Source organism: Dermacentor variabilis, chromosome 8 (assembly GCF_050947875.1).
Source record: "Dermacentor variabilis isolate Ectoservices chromosome 8, ASM5094787v1, whole genome shotgun sequence".
NCBI classification, from domain to species: Eukaryota; Metazoa; Arthropoda; class Arachnida; order Ixodida; family Ixodidae; genus Dermacentor; species Dermacentor variabilis.
The window spans coordinates 58,999,954-59,014,811 of record NC_134575.1 but is presented as its reverse complement, the minus strand read 5'-3'; the positions used below and the strand labels follow the sequence as shown (position 1 = coordinate 59,014,811).

The 14,858-nt window shown below is 45.7% G+C and overlaps 1 protein-coding gene across 1 annotated transcript in view; it reads left to right on the top strand.

Moving 5' to 3' along the window:
* The first annotated feature begins 20 nt into the window (after positions 1-20).
* Positions 21-14,858, top strand: part of LOC142590230 (uncharacterized) — a 38,072-nt gene continuing 23,234 nt past the window's right edge. Inside the window, exons 1-5 of the mRNA XM_075702158.1 lie at positions 21-449; positions 4,571-4,702; positions 5,244-5,513; positions 6,882-7,348; positions 8,450-8,504. Coding sequence (XP_075558273.1) covers positions 425-449; positions 4,571-4,702; positions 5,244-5,513; positions 6,882-7,348; positions 8,450-8,504 — 949 coding nt within the window. The 5' untranslated portion in view covers positions 21-424. The remainder of the gene's footprint in view (positions 450-4,570; positions 4,703-5,243; positions 5,514-6,881; positions 7,349-8,449; positions 8,505-14,858) is intronic.

Below are 14,858 nucleotides of genomic sequence, written 5' to 3'. Positions count from 1 at the left end.
AGGTATGCGGTGGCCGGAAAGCGAAGCTCGCGTCAGGCCAGGCCAGCCCCTGCGTGACCCTTGTGCGTGTTCGGTAGGTGCGCTGTGTTGGGCCCGCGCAGAGCTCAAAAGTCGTAGTTTACGCCGAAACTCACGTTTCGGCTCGGGTACATCGCCTCCGCAGCGAAGTACGGGACGTGGAAACGCCCGTAGACGCCGAAACGTGCAGTGGAAAAGCACCGCAGCGTGGGATTACGTCAACGCCGAGAGGGCGGAGCGGTCGACAGGCCACGGCAGCGCGCAATGGCTCGGCGATCGTGGAGGGAAGCTTGAAATCGCTAGCGACCACCTAGCGAATTTTTTCTTCACTCTTCACCTTGATTAGCCGTGGATCCCTGCATTGCTTCGAGCTGGCACGCCAGTCATCGTCGATCGCTTCAGCGGTATGAGTGACTTGAAGGCGGAAATAGGTGCGATTGGTTGCTTTGCATTTTTCTTGCGGTCCTTCTACGTCCGTGCGTTGAAAGCGTCATCAAACGACGCCTACGTGTGTTTGCGTTGTGCCTGGCCGTGACATTTTGCCAGCTGCGACATGACTCCGCGGTCCGTCTGATGAATGGTGTATTGAACGACGGCGTGTTTACAGTATGGAAAGCGCGCGTGCTCGCAGTTTCAGAATTCATTTCGCTTTCAAACAGAGCGACACTGAAAATGCGAGGGTAACGCCAGGAATGTTTTTTTTTTCCTAGTCATTCATGTCACAGAATCTGTGAGAATGTAATGTTTCTCATTTCTCTAGCGTAAAATTTTACACTATGCTTCTGCTTGAAGGGACACTGACACGAAAATTTCTTGCTTGCCTTAGTAGATAGCTGCTGACCTCGTAACCACGGTACAGTACCTCAGTTCCTCTAATGTGCACAGAATGACTAATTATATTTTGATATGAACAGTCCAAGACATGCACATGGCTTTGCGGCATAGGTTGTTCTCTGCCAAACTTCTCTCTAGATCACGAAAATCTGAAGTGGGGGTTGCATGTCAGTCAGCCTGCTGCAGTTGTTTCAAGCCTTACCATGACTGTTGTGCTGAATGTCAAGCATGCACCACATCGACCATTCTTTGGTCCTTTACCTTGCACGTCTCTGCATTCACACAGGATAAGTGTTGTTTATTTGTTATTTTATTTACAAAATACTGCTGGCCATTTTTGCATGGGCAAATCAGGACTGGGAGGGAGCATTGTATCCAGGCAAACAAGCTATAGCGCTTGTTAACGGTAAATACATAATACCCACATAGTACTATTATACATAATATTCTGGGGAAAAGAATCAAAGCACGCATGTATGCTCGTAGGCAGATAAATGTGTGAAGACAACTGGTGGTCGCTTAAGCAATAAATGCTACAGGTAAAAATAATATCAAGCAATGCCCATACACTCTTTGATAAAAATGTGTGGTAAATCATTCCAATCTGTTACTGTTCTGGGGAAGAAAAGTGCTTGCAATTATTTATGCATGCGAATTTAGGCACTAAAATTTGCAAATGCCGATGCCTGGTATTCTAAGTTGACAACGGTTGCAGATAACCAGTGGGATTGAGCTGAAGGGCATGGTGCTGTAGTTATAAAAGAAATTTCACTCGGGCAAGTTTTCTGCTTGTTTCAAGAGCGACTATGTTATCAGTCTTTGCCAGGTGTCTCAGGTATCAAGCACCAGTTGTAATACGAATATGTTTGAATTCTGCTGTGCTGTAGCTTCTCTCAAATAGCGGTGCGCCTTTCTTACCTTCTCACGCCTACTTTCTTGGTGGGTACACAATGTGCTCAGATTTTGGCGGACTTGATCTCTGCGTGACTGGCTTGTGACACTGCATGACTGCGACCTCTGGTTTTCGTGACGTATGATGGAGTATTGCTCAGCATGCCCGAGGTCGTTCTCTGTTTGGTACATGTTTGGAACAGGTTGCATTAAAAGATGGTATAATGAGTTGGTTGCTGCGCAGGTGAGAAAATGAGCCCTTGTGCCATGATACCCTGTTAATATTACAAAAGGCACACAATACAAAGGACTACAGCTGAACATTTACTGAAACTTGTACGCAAAGAAAAAAACAGTAGTGGTACATTGAAAATCACACCTGTGTCAGCTGGGCTACGATTTTGTAGCGATGCCTTTTCCAATGCTGTCTTCCCTGCACTTTTCGCGTTAGTGAGTGGTCAGGAGACGTTTTGCCCAGGGCGGGATGTTGAATGCTACCACCCATGAACGTGAAAAGTGCCGGAAGGCATTAGCATAGAGAAAAGGCATCAATACAAAATCATGGCCCTGGACGTTCCCACTCTATCAACCTTAGAAAGCGCTTATAAACCACGAAAGCAACATGACTAAAACAGGTTGAAGCTTCATGTGGCTTACAGCTTGAATTCACTGTCATGCTGCACTAGAAAGGCATGCCTAGCATACAAGTTACCTTGCGCTACCATAGTTACTCGAAAGTAGCTTAAACACAAATGTAGGTTGACCTCTGTATGTTGAAAAATGATGCAGTCGAACCCGGATATATCGAATCTGAAGGGGATCACAAAAATGTTTGATATATAGGTAATTCGATATATGAAATAAAAATATTATACAGAAATTTTCAAGAGGATTTTGCAGCTGTCCGTTCTATACAATATATCCGGGTTTGACTGTAATGTGAATATAGGTCGACCCATATTTCTTTAGAAAAACTTTGAACATGGTGTACATTTATTTGCCGTAAGCTCAGCTACTTAAATCTCGCTAGTTGATGCCACAAGCTGCATCCTTGTCGGAAGTGCGAGAGAAATCGTCGTTGGTTGCTTTGCAGGCGGCCTTGTCACTCTAAACAATGTTGTCATTGGTTCTGTCAAGTGCATTGAATATGCAGCATTGCATAAAGCCAGACTGGCTTCATGGCAGGCACGAAGGAAGAACTTTGTTAAGTTGGCAACTTTGCTACCTTTGGTCATGAATATAAGTAGATGGCTAACCTTGCGTAACATTTACGAAAGAAAAAAGTTTACCTATATTCGAATAAATACGGTAGTTGGATACGATAGACCTCTGGTGATTACTCATGTTCTGTGATTATGGTTACACCAAATAACTTGTATTTCTGTCAGCTTCGAAACTCTTGCTCCATAGTTATGGTCGCACCAAATAAGTTTAATTTCTGTCAGCTTCAAAGTACGTCTGCAATTTTAACAAGGCAGGATCATTTTAAACTGTTACTATGCTCATGCAGCCTAGTGTTGAGGCTGGGACCCGTTTGGCCCAAGTAATATTCGACACCGGAAGCCTTGTCCTTTATTTTATGCACTTTCTCCAAAAAATTAAGCACTTTGCCAATCTGTGTCATAACAGACAAATGGCTACACACTGTTGCACGTTGTTGGCCTCTGCACATTGCTTTCTTTTCTTAAGCCTCTGTGTTGTTAAGATTGGATTCTGTTGTGCAAACAATAAATGGCACTCACACCTTAAGTCCTTCTGCAATGAAATTATGGATGCTTAAAAAGCTTACTTTCAGATAGTGTAGACATGTAGCAGCCTCCACGAAAAATTTTACATTCAAAACACGAGTGTATGCGTCATGAAAAGCTAGCGAAACTTAACGTTTTTTGACACGTGAAGCGAAGAAAATCACTTGTCAAAAGTAGCACAGAACTTGGAACGTTGAGAGAACCAGCATGACCTCTGAGATTAGTTTGCACCCGTGGTGCATTAAGGTGTGCTGGTAGTTATGCCACACACACTAACCACCTGGCGCACGGTGCCGTCTGCTGTGGTCCTCTTTAAAGGCTGTTTGCAGAATGTGGACTCCACACAAGAACGCTTTACAGATACATAAAACATAAGAACGTCAGCTATTTCAGGTCTGTTGCGTTCAGAAAGCAGCTGTACAGCAACTTGAATAATACATGCATTGTGAAACATTGTGAAGAACAATGAAAGGAGTGAACCTGCTACATGGCGATTATACTGTCACCGACAGCGAACATCCATACATCTTCACTAAAATTGTTTGCACATTAGCAGCAGAAGTCCAATCAAAAGTGTCTCTAGGTGTATGTGGCACTCTTTAAGCATCATTATTATCAGTGCTTTTTCTCTCCTGCTTTTATTGGGCAAACTTAGGGCCCAGATAGACAGGCAAGGCTCAAATCACAACATCAGCGACATGCCTAAGTTTCCAGTCACAGAATCTAATCCTGCAGGTCGAGTTCATCTGCAGTTCGCACGTCTTACCACACGTTGCTGACTAATCATTGCTGCTTGCATATCTTAGAGAATGCAAAGCACTAATTGTGATGTGTGCACAATCTGGTCAGGCACTCCTTGGCTGGAGAATGGGCAAAAACGTCCGAGAAATTTCTCACACTGTAGGTGAGTGTTTTGTCATGCAACACAATGACAACAGTAGTAGTACGGCAGGCTTCATAATCAGATTGTGGTTTAGGCATGCAATAACTCCTCCCAGATATTGATTCAATAAATTTTTTTAGCCTAGTTTCTGATGCCCCTTTCTTTGTAGTCACGTTCCTCGTTCTTCAATATGCAGCGTGCCTGGAACTTGTCAACAAGATCATCGTACAATGCCAGCTACCCCACCCTCGGATTGGCAAGCTCTCGGCCCTCTCCCATCAGCTGGTCCTCATGCTGTTCAGGGCCTGCTGTGGCCTCGAAGTGCCAGGTGGGAATACATGCCACTGAAGGCCGGGAGGGTTGGCTGGTAGATTAAAGGGACTCTGAAAGGAAACGCCGAGTTAACCGGGATTGTTAGGTTACTTTCCTAGAAACTGTGCTGTGTTTGTACTAAGCAGAGGTGACTTACATTTGCACTGTAATATGAATATTCAAATAGAAGACCACTGGAGCAAGGTGATGGTGTCAGGAAGTAAAATGTTGCATGTATGTCTCCTTAAAACATGTATCTGAGCACATCACATTTTTCACCACTTCTGAAAGCACCTTTTAATGTGCACTTGAGTACAAATAACAATAGCAAACAGGACAGGTCCAAGAAGCTCCGCGTACGTACATGCAGCGGCTACAATAACTGTTTCAAAGAAGGGCTAAGAAAAAGTAGCTGCTTTCCTGAAACCAAACCAAACAATACAGTACTCTGAAGAAGGTTGTTCACAGTAGCGATCCCCGGTCACTAATCAAGAGTGGTGAAACACCAGCAAAATCAAACCAGGCCAGTCAGTTGTGGTGACGAAATATTTTTGCAGGGCTCATAGAAAACCCACGGACTCGTGAGGAAGAAGCATTGAACGTGCAGGCAGCTCTCAACGTACTTGTGGATCGCGTGCTGCTGACATCCCTGCCACACATCGATGGCCGCGATGTCGTCGCGCGCAACCCACACGTCGTGTTGGACCTGCTCGAGATTCTCGTTGGGTGTCTCGACACGCAGGGAGTCTCCTCATCGTCTATGTCTTCGACGCTTTCGTCACCGGACTCGTCACTTCCCGCATCCTCCTCGGAACGGGGTGTACGCCGTATGTTTTCTTCTCCTCCAATTTTTGCTTTGCCCTTTGAGCTCCCAAGCCTCACGCACACAGCACGCTACAAAAGTGTGGGACGTGGGCTTTGTGAAAAAGCTGAATTCCCGTGGAGCGGGGGCGGCATAGCCTTGAACTTAAACATCTCGATCTGTAGTAACTTTTGTCATCTGCCCAGTTATCCATCAGTGAGTCGAATGAAATCGAATGCCTGTTGCGGTAGTAAACATGGGTATTGTGGGCACATTTAAGTCTAGAATGGAATGTACGTATTCATGATAGCAGATACAGTGACAATCATTGCTTTTTGATTGTTGTTGTTGTTGTTTTCTTTCCCCCAGTGTCTCATTTTGGCTTCATTACTATGTACTTGTTATTACTCATTCACTATTGTTCACTATACTCACTCACTATAATTATGTTTTTCAATGCTGATTTTGTATCGATTCTCATTTTCATTGAGACAGCTTTGGTGACAGTTTTTTATTCTGTTATTTTATGTAACAACGCAACAGCTGCCTTGGCCCCTGCACATGTGGCCAGTCATTTCTGCTTTTTAGCAAGTAAATTAGAAACACTGTTTTTTAACAGAGTATAAATTCAACCCACATCCCGTAAACATTTCTGGCCAGCTGCACTCGTCCTTGTGGGTTGTTTAAGAGTCACCAGAGTTGTGTTGTAGTGCTCGTCCAGAGGGCGCCACTTCGCTTTTTTGCCGGCATACAGTTTTTTTCGATTATCACACACAGGAATATCTGGTGCCACTGTCTAGCTGAGTTTCTCAGTGGGCACTGTGTCGCCATAAGAATGCTGGGGTGTGGGTGGTTTGGCTTGTCTTGAAAGTGACTTGGGCTAAAGCATAGTCATGACTGGACAAATAAAGTTTTCTTATAATGAAATTTCAGGAAAAATTCATACCCAACCTGTAATACATATTCAATTAATGTTTAATGTTTACTTTGTACAGTACTAGCGACGACAACAAATACGTGCTATTGAAACTGACGCATATTGAATGCGCACTTTGTCATCTTTCCTCCAGCTCCAGCAGCCCACTGGCACTGTGTAGTCGTGTAACTGCACAACCAGACACGAGTGCCTCATGTTCTGAGAAAAGCTTTCTTTCATAATAATACGGAAGAAAATAGCATTTTACATATTCTTTTGGTAGACACTAGCACCATTGTAGGAGGGAGCGACATGGTACACCCCCCCATGCTTCCCGCTGGTGCTGTGGGCTGGGAGAAATGAGTGCGGCATGCTCCCTACGGGCAGCAAAAAATGCATGTGATGCCAGATGTTCCGGTGCAAGCTTGCTTTTGCATATCTCTCCAGCCTTGCCTGTGCTCTGCTTTTTCTACCCAGGTAAAGCTTGCCACCGTTGCGGTGCCAACGGCACCGTAATGAGCCACTCGACGCCTCAAGAGTCGTACTCGGAGGATTCAGAGTCCCTGTACAGCGAGGCCTCCTGCTTCCTCTGCGACTACGTCGCTGCCAAAGCACGCAGTGCGACTGCTCGTACCACGTCACGTGCCTTTCCCAAGTGCCCGCCGCGAAACCTGCCCAGCTCAGATACGCCATCTCCCCCATTGAGCTATGTGACGACGGAATCCGGTCTAGATGATGTCGACGCGAAGAGGTTTGCAGACGGTGCCTCGGGTTATGGTAGGCCGAAGACCGCTTCGGAGAATAGGAGGCAGGGAAGTCCGTACTGGCTTCGTGGCACGCCAAAGCTGGAAAACTCGGAGTCGACGGAATCCGACACCAGTGTGGAGGAGAGACTGAAGGCTACTCTGGCAGAGCTGAGGCGGCGGTTGGCGGAGGTCGACAAGGTGTGTGTCTTTTTTCTTGAGTTGAAATTATTTAATGTAAGCAGCACACCAATGGAAAGGACAACATAGAGAAAACATAAAACAAGCACTGTCTTTCAAGTGGAAGTTTGTGTAGAAAGACATGGTAATATACAAATAGCAAACTTAGAACAAATAAAGAAAAGGCCTCCTAAAGTGACATGAACAAAAAAAATAAATGAAAGGCTTAAGTGCCGTCCAATTAAAATTGGTTCCTTCATAAAAATCAAAGCTTGGCATTGTTGAAGTCTGACTTGGACACAAGTTCTCGTGTTTTACTTAAGTCGTTCTCGTTTGTGTGCTGCTTAAAATGCATAACTTTTAGTTAACTCTCTTCACCATGCTTCTACTGTTACTTGAAATTCTGCATTTCAGGAAAGACTTTGTGCTTACATGACAAAGTGGTTACGGACTGTGGCTTTTGGTGACTGTGATGTCCTGCTGGTCACAAAGTTATGAGTGCGATTTGCAGCCATATTTTGTTGGGGGCAGAATGCAAGAGTGTTTGCGTACTCAAATTTAGGCACATGTTAGAGGACTCTGGGTGATCAAAATTTTGCCTGGGATGTAAAGCCCCGGGAATCAATAATCTGTCAACAAAAAGGTCAGTCCCACAATGATGCAGACTTGATGATTTAAAGGGGCACTGCATAAACTTTTGAGTGCGGTAAGAAAACGTTTTCGATCTCTAGACAATGTTGCCACGAACATGCGAGCCAAGTTTTATACCGCTGCATGCAGCCCACATTCTTGCATGACCAGCTAAGATTGCAGTATTTCCATATGCAAGCTAAAGGTATCAATCAAAAGAATAATTAGTATAACTTCGTAATTAAGGAGCACATTGGAAACTCTCCTGCAATTTCAGCTCTCTGCCACTGCCACTTTAGGCGAGCAAAAATAATTTTATTTAAAGCTCTCTGCTTTTACCAATATGAGGCAGTTGTTGCTAGAACACCCATTTTCTGTGTGTGTGTGTTTGCGAGTGGTGAGTATGAACGGAAATTCAAGGTATACTGGAATATAACTCTTAATTTGTTGCTATGAGATTTCCTCTATTTTAATTTTTTTTCTCTTTACTAGCGTGCTGACGACGACAGGCCACTACGCAAGCGATCACGTCCGGTAAAGAAGTCAGGTGCAGTTATTTTGCTACTTCCTCAGTGCTTTACATCCTTCAGGATGGTGTCATTACCTTGAACATGCAGGCAGCAGTAGACAAGATGCGATAAGGCAAGAATGCCATCTTTTGTTATGTGTTGTGGTTGATGCATGCAGCACGAGTGGGGATAGTTTCGACACCAAGGCAAGGGGAACATGAAAAAGAGTGTTGATTATCAAGAGATGCTGTTCGTCATCATCATCATGACGGGCCTAATGATGATAATAGTGATGAGGGGGACAGCTTAAGTATCCAAGCAAGGAAGGTTTCCTGTCTGCAATGCTTTCTATGGAATAACTGTTTCACGTATTACAACCAAAACTTGTGAAGGTAAGGTTCCGTCAAATTGCACATTTATACGTGCACCTTTGCGGGCGTCCAGCGTGGGGCACACCATGTTCTGGTTGTGAGCGCAGTTGGTGCACTGCAGCTGCTGGTTGCAGAAACCTGTCACATTGCTTGTACTGTGGTAAATAGGTTAGGACCTGCGGCATCTTCTGTTTCCCTGACATAAATGTGTGCCTTGTGGTCACCATCTCGCGGTGCTCCACCGGGAGTCACATAGACCACAGCACTGTTTGGAGGATACGAGCCCCTGGGGGGGACGATCAATTCAGCCGCATGTGTTGCGTGTGTCCGAAAGCGGACTCTCGTGCAGGCTCCACTAGGAGCAAGGCAGAGCACCGCAAGAAGAAGGCCCAGAGTACAAAGAAGGCGTTTATGTACGACTAGTTTGGCATTGACTAACTATTACACCCCAGCTGCTCCGCACGCATGAGCCGAAGCTCCCGCAAGTCAAGGACGCCAGTTCAGTATTAGAGAATGCTGTAACAAGCTGCTATACGGGAAGATGGCTCCCAACGACCGTGCTACCAGGGCAACGTACCTTCAGCTCGGTATAGCCTCTGAGGGTGACCCGGCACAGTACAGCCGCCCATGTGAGCTGCATCTCTGGCGTAGCCTCCAGAACAAGAGCAGCGAATAGGTGTGCACCCACCTCGGGTTGAGGACCTTCGGCAAGGCCGACGAACAAAAGGGGTGACCGGGAGAGTCAGAATTCGGTACGCACCGTTTCGCCGTCCGAGAGCTTCTTCCTGTGCCTCTGCTGTCTGGATGGCTCGAGCCACTAGTAGAGAGGGGACATGAGTTCCCACCCAAGCAGACCAATCGAGAGAGCCCCTGGTCCATTTGGGGGCGAACAGCAGCAAGTGCTATGGTCTCACTGCTGTACAGTGCCCTCAGAGGAAAGAGAGAGGGAAAGCGTCGGTCCGCTTGCTTGAAGTTTGAAAGTGACTTCGTCACACTGCGGCCCTTATGCCCAAAACGTGCTGTGCTATGACGCCGCGACAAAATGGACAATCGCAATCCCCACACTCTCCTTTCCTAAAGTGCCTTCCTAACGGTCTGACGTGGGCAGACTAGCGGAGCGCGTGCTCAGCCTAACCTAATCATTAATTATTACCATTAAACACTGTCATTCAAAATATAAACAAAGTAACACTATTATGGGCAATGTAAATAAACTAAATGAAATGAACAATTACATTATACAGTTCAACCTCAATATAATGAACTTCAATATAACAAAATTCTCAATATAAGAAAGTACTTAACTTTTCATAATCTCTTATCCATAGAACACCATGTAATTAGAACCTCAGTATAACGAAGTGTCTTTGTATCCGATTTCAATATAACGAAATCTCGCTTCCGCAGCAAAGGAATGCCGAGACAATAAATGGAAACTTCCATGGACACAGGTGGTCAAATGATTGAATCACAAGAGGCTGCTTGCAAATGCACCTCTCAAATGGCGAGGGGCGTGACAAGAGTGACCACTGATGTGAAGCCGCAACGTGTTCCATATAAGGTATAAGTACGATAAGATCTTATCACTCCCCGCGCACTTTGTGCTTTAGGTGCAAGGGAAAGTGTGCGAGGGTGAGAAAGATGGTGGCTTCGTGAGTGCCGTCTTCTCATGCGAGTTAGGGGAAAGAGGGGGAGGAGACCGAGCTCGTGGTCACACGATCAAGCGCACTCAAGGAGCTGGGTAAGCTGGCGCGCGTCTCGGCCATGGCTGCACATGGCTGTAAGCGCAAGTTGAGCACACGCACAGCCGCGCACCCTGCTTTAGACGTAATCTGTCGCATGTGGAAAGAGCGGGTGTTCCCAGAGGGCGTGGCATCATGTAAGCTGTCTTCCTGCGCATTTAGTATTGAAGGTTGCATAATCTCGAGTTTCGGTGACCCGTTGGGAGTGAGAGGCAGATGAAGCATTTGCTCCCCGCTGCTGACGCTTTTTGTGATAGCGTCGTCCCAGTGCGGCCGACGCTATCAGTCGCGGGGGCGTAGTGCACGCGGAAGTGTGACTGGCTTTGCTTCATTCTTACTGCCTATGTGAAGATATCGTCAACGTGGCATGAAACTGTATCATACGTCGTCAACTTCCAAATTCATCAAAATGAATTGTTTTCTCATTCAAAGTTGTTTTTTTTCGATTGCCCGATAATTTGGAAAGTTCTGCGGCCCCTTTCCATGTAAGAAAAATTTATTGGTGACTGTGCTTATTTGTATAAAAGGTTGAATTTTAATGCAGCAAGATTTTGATATAACAAAGCAAATTGTCACTTTTACCTACTTCGTTGTATCGAGGTTTAGCTGTACAAGGGTAGGCCGATACGAATACAAAATTCAGAACGGTCCTGATTGCGGAGCACAGTGTGCAGAGTGGGGAGCTTACATGCTCTGACTGTGCATGCCGGACAGCCACAGCGGGTTTGAGCACTCTGAGCCGCCATGTATCCTGGGCACCACATCCACACCAGCTCCGACCTGTTCTGTGTGCTGACGCGCCGCTACGCATGCACGTGCCACACCAGTCCCAGCTAGGGGAAGGCAGGACCACGTGCGCAGCAAGGGAGACCTTAGGTGAAGCTCTCTGGAAAAAACAAATAACATTTATTAAGCCGGAATTCGATACAGCGTGGTTTAAACAGCATGTCCAAATCTACATCTAACTGCGGCACAAAACATGGCCAAGTGTTGCTGGTGGATTCTAATGGTGCACCGCGACAGAGAAAACAAAGAACACAGCAAAGAGAGGCTGCCTATCCTTCAGCCAGCACCTGCCATCGCACATCCCCATGGCAGAGAAAATGAACACAGAAGACAGACAGGGGCACGATCTGAAGGTGCTGCCACAGGACATCGAGATGACGGAAGTGTGCTTGCACCCGCTGAGGCCGGGACCTGACTAGCCGAAGTAACCATCGGCCGGCAGCGGACGAAAGGGCCGCTGCCGGCAGAGAGGAACACGTACGCACCTTCCGATGCCCTGATGTGGTCACCTCAGACCTCGCCTTGCGCACGCATACCCGGAGCGCATGCAAGCAGGGGCCTGAATTCCGCCCAAAAGTCGGCCACTGGGGGAAGCCCATTGACCTTCCCATGGGCGGGATGACAGCTGAGTGACAGTGTTTTATGACCTGCTGCCAACCCTATCCAGGACATGCCATCCCGTCCAGAAGAGGACATGAAGCTCTCAGAAACGCAATGGAGCAGCGTCACACAACTATCGCAAGCGCCTGATACCCACAGCCTTGATGTTACATCCAAAACAAGAGAGCAGCTTACAGAAAGATGGGGGGCTTAAAGTGATTAGCAGTGGTACAATGAGGAATGTTGCTGGGGAGCCAGCATTTCGACAAGGAGACTTGTCAGCAAGTCTCCTTGTCGAACCGTTTGCCTCGGCAGCGTTCCTTGTTCTACCGCTGTAAATGTTAGGTAAAATCACGACGCATACCTATATCTAAGCTTCCTTCATGTGATGCACTGTTTCTTGGTCACAAGTGTGACCAGTGCGAGGAGCCTCCCTAGCCTTTGTAGTACTGCTCGCTATGTATGAAATAGAGCAAAGTTGCTGAAAATTGTGCAGAGGTGACATTTTGTAACCTATTATATTTGTCTGGTTCTGTAGTCATCCCTTATCACCTGTCCTCTTGAGTGGATGATGGCAGCGATAGCGGAGATGCAGCTACATGCAAGCCAATGACAATGGGCGAAACGAATGGCGAATTTGAAAAAAATTATTACAGAATATGTTCCCAGATCTACAAGGGCCACGATTTTGTAGCCATGCCTTTTTCTATGCTAATGCCTTTCAGCGCTTTTCACGTTTGTGAGTGGTCAAGAGACGCCCTGCCCCGGGTGGAGCGTCAAACGCAACCACTAACGAATGCAAAAAGTGCCGAAAGGCATTAGCATCGGGAAAAGGCATCACTACAAAATTGTGGCCATGAATTTATAAAGAAAGGAATGTTAACTAGCCTCGAGCAGATGGTCACATCACTGTCACGTTCAACAAGCATGCCAGAGATGTGACAGGGCAGTTTTTGAACACGTTATGACTGTGCTGTGGCACATTTTGGTACAGTGTTAACTGACTAGCACCACATTCTTCTAAAACTTAACTACTGTCATGTAACTTTTGTAGTAGGATAGTTAAGTAATGTTTTCGTGATGAAACCTTAGCATGGGATAAAAATAATGGAATGTAATGTTCAGGACAAAACTTCTATATCTTTGAAATATGACAGCTGTGCACAGCCATTGCACTAGCCTCGGTGGTTACCAGCACCCGATTTGGATAATCACCAAATTTAGCAACTGCTTTTGATTTTCTGATTGGTCGGTTTTGTACACGGCGGTGCTTCATCACCCTACCAGTGCCGGTGATGTGCTAGAGCATTGACCAACATCACTGGCATCCTACTTTTGAGGAGAGACCTTGGAGGAAATGCTCTCCCCCGACGGAAATCAGTTGCTGTGACAGCGGTACACGGTGTGGAGGATGGCTGGATCAGTGAGGCCTTGTACCTTGGTCACAAGGGCAAATTTAATGACACTTAGAACAATTGAATGTTGCCACAGCAAACCTCACCTTGATGGTGCAATTATTCGTGGGGAAGGAGAGTGTCATGTGGAATTAATGGTAGTGTTGATGGGCGAATCAGTAGACACAATACATATTTGAGCCAATGCCTACAAATTAACATTGTGTTGTAGTTATGATCAGATTATAGCGTGAATTTTAGTGTTAGTGAATTAATACTGTACAACTGCATTAACATGATCAATCAATATGAGCGAAGAAAAAAAAAACAGCCTTGCATTCAGGCTAAGCAGAGGAAGAATGGAAGTTTTCATTGCAGATGGCACAGGAGTGCTTATGAGATGCGAAATCTCAAAAAAGATGGTTCTCGAAGTAATGCTGACCCTGCATTGCATGTTCTACTATTTTTGAAACACTGCTATCAAGGCTACACACTTCAATGAAACGAAGTGAGTTTGATGAGCCCACTACTGTAAGCTCAGTTGCACGAACGTTGGTTTAATGAGTAACTCAGAATAACAAACTTTTAGAAAATCCTTGCAAGTTTTTCTATGCATTCAATGCAAAAATCTTTCAGTGAAATGAATTTCTGAAGAGCGAATATTTCATTTGATTGAACTTGATCAGTGGATCCGGGATCAATCTCGAAATAAGCTCAACAAAGTTTTCTGCTCTTCAGCACTGGCATAGCTGATAGCCCCCACCCCCAAATCGCCCCTCCAGCGGCAGCTATGTGCAGTGCGGCAGGGTGCTGGTTACCTGTGCTGAACTATCAGATCTGGAAATTGCTTCCAGTGATCATCCTGAAGAAGAAGAGTGACGAGGAAGATGCAATGTCAGAGGCAGATTCGAATCCTGTGATTCTAGCCGAGGCTGTAGGGATGCCTTGGAAAGTTGCGAGACTTCCTGTCTCGGCAACAAACTGTGCCAGAGGAAGTGCACAAAAACATAGACTCTCTGGACAGCTTTGTTACTTCTTGCGCTTTAAGAGCACCAGTGCAAATGAAAATTAGATGCTTTTTTTTTTTCAAAATAAAATAGGAAACAACGTAACTGTTACACACTTCCTATATATTGATGTACATAACTCCATAAATTGCATTGCACGCTTTGACTCGATGTCTACTGTGCCCTATGCAGTTCCATCTTCTAGTGAATGTTCAGTTTAGAGAATTATATTCTTGGGTCCCTTGAACTCTCACTCAAGTGAGAGTTCACTGCATCTGGCGTGTTCTCCAGTGAGTGTCACTGATCCCTTCAGTGTGACAGCCTGTGAATGACACAAATGACGAAGTTCACTTGCTGAAAGTGACACTAAGTTTGCCCGTCAGCCAGGGATATGAAAAGAAGCAACGCAGTACTTATTCATTATCAGCACAGGCCAGCACAAGATTTGTGTGGAAGTAGGTGTTATCAGTGTTTTGGCTCCACTTGTTGCTG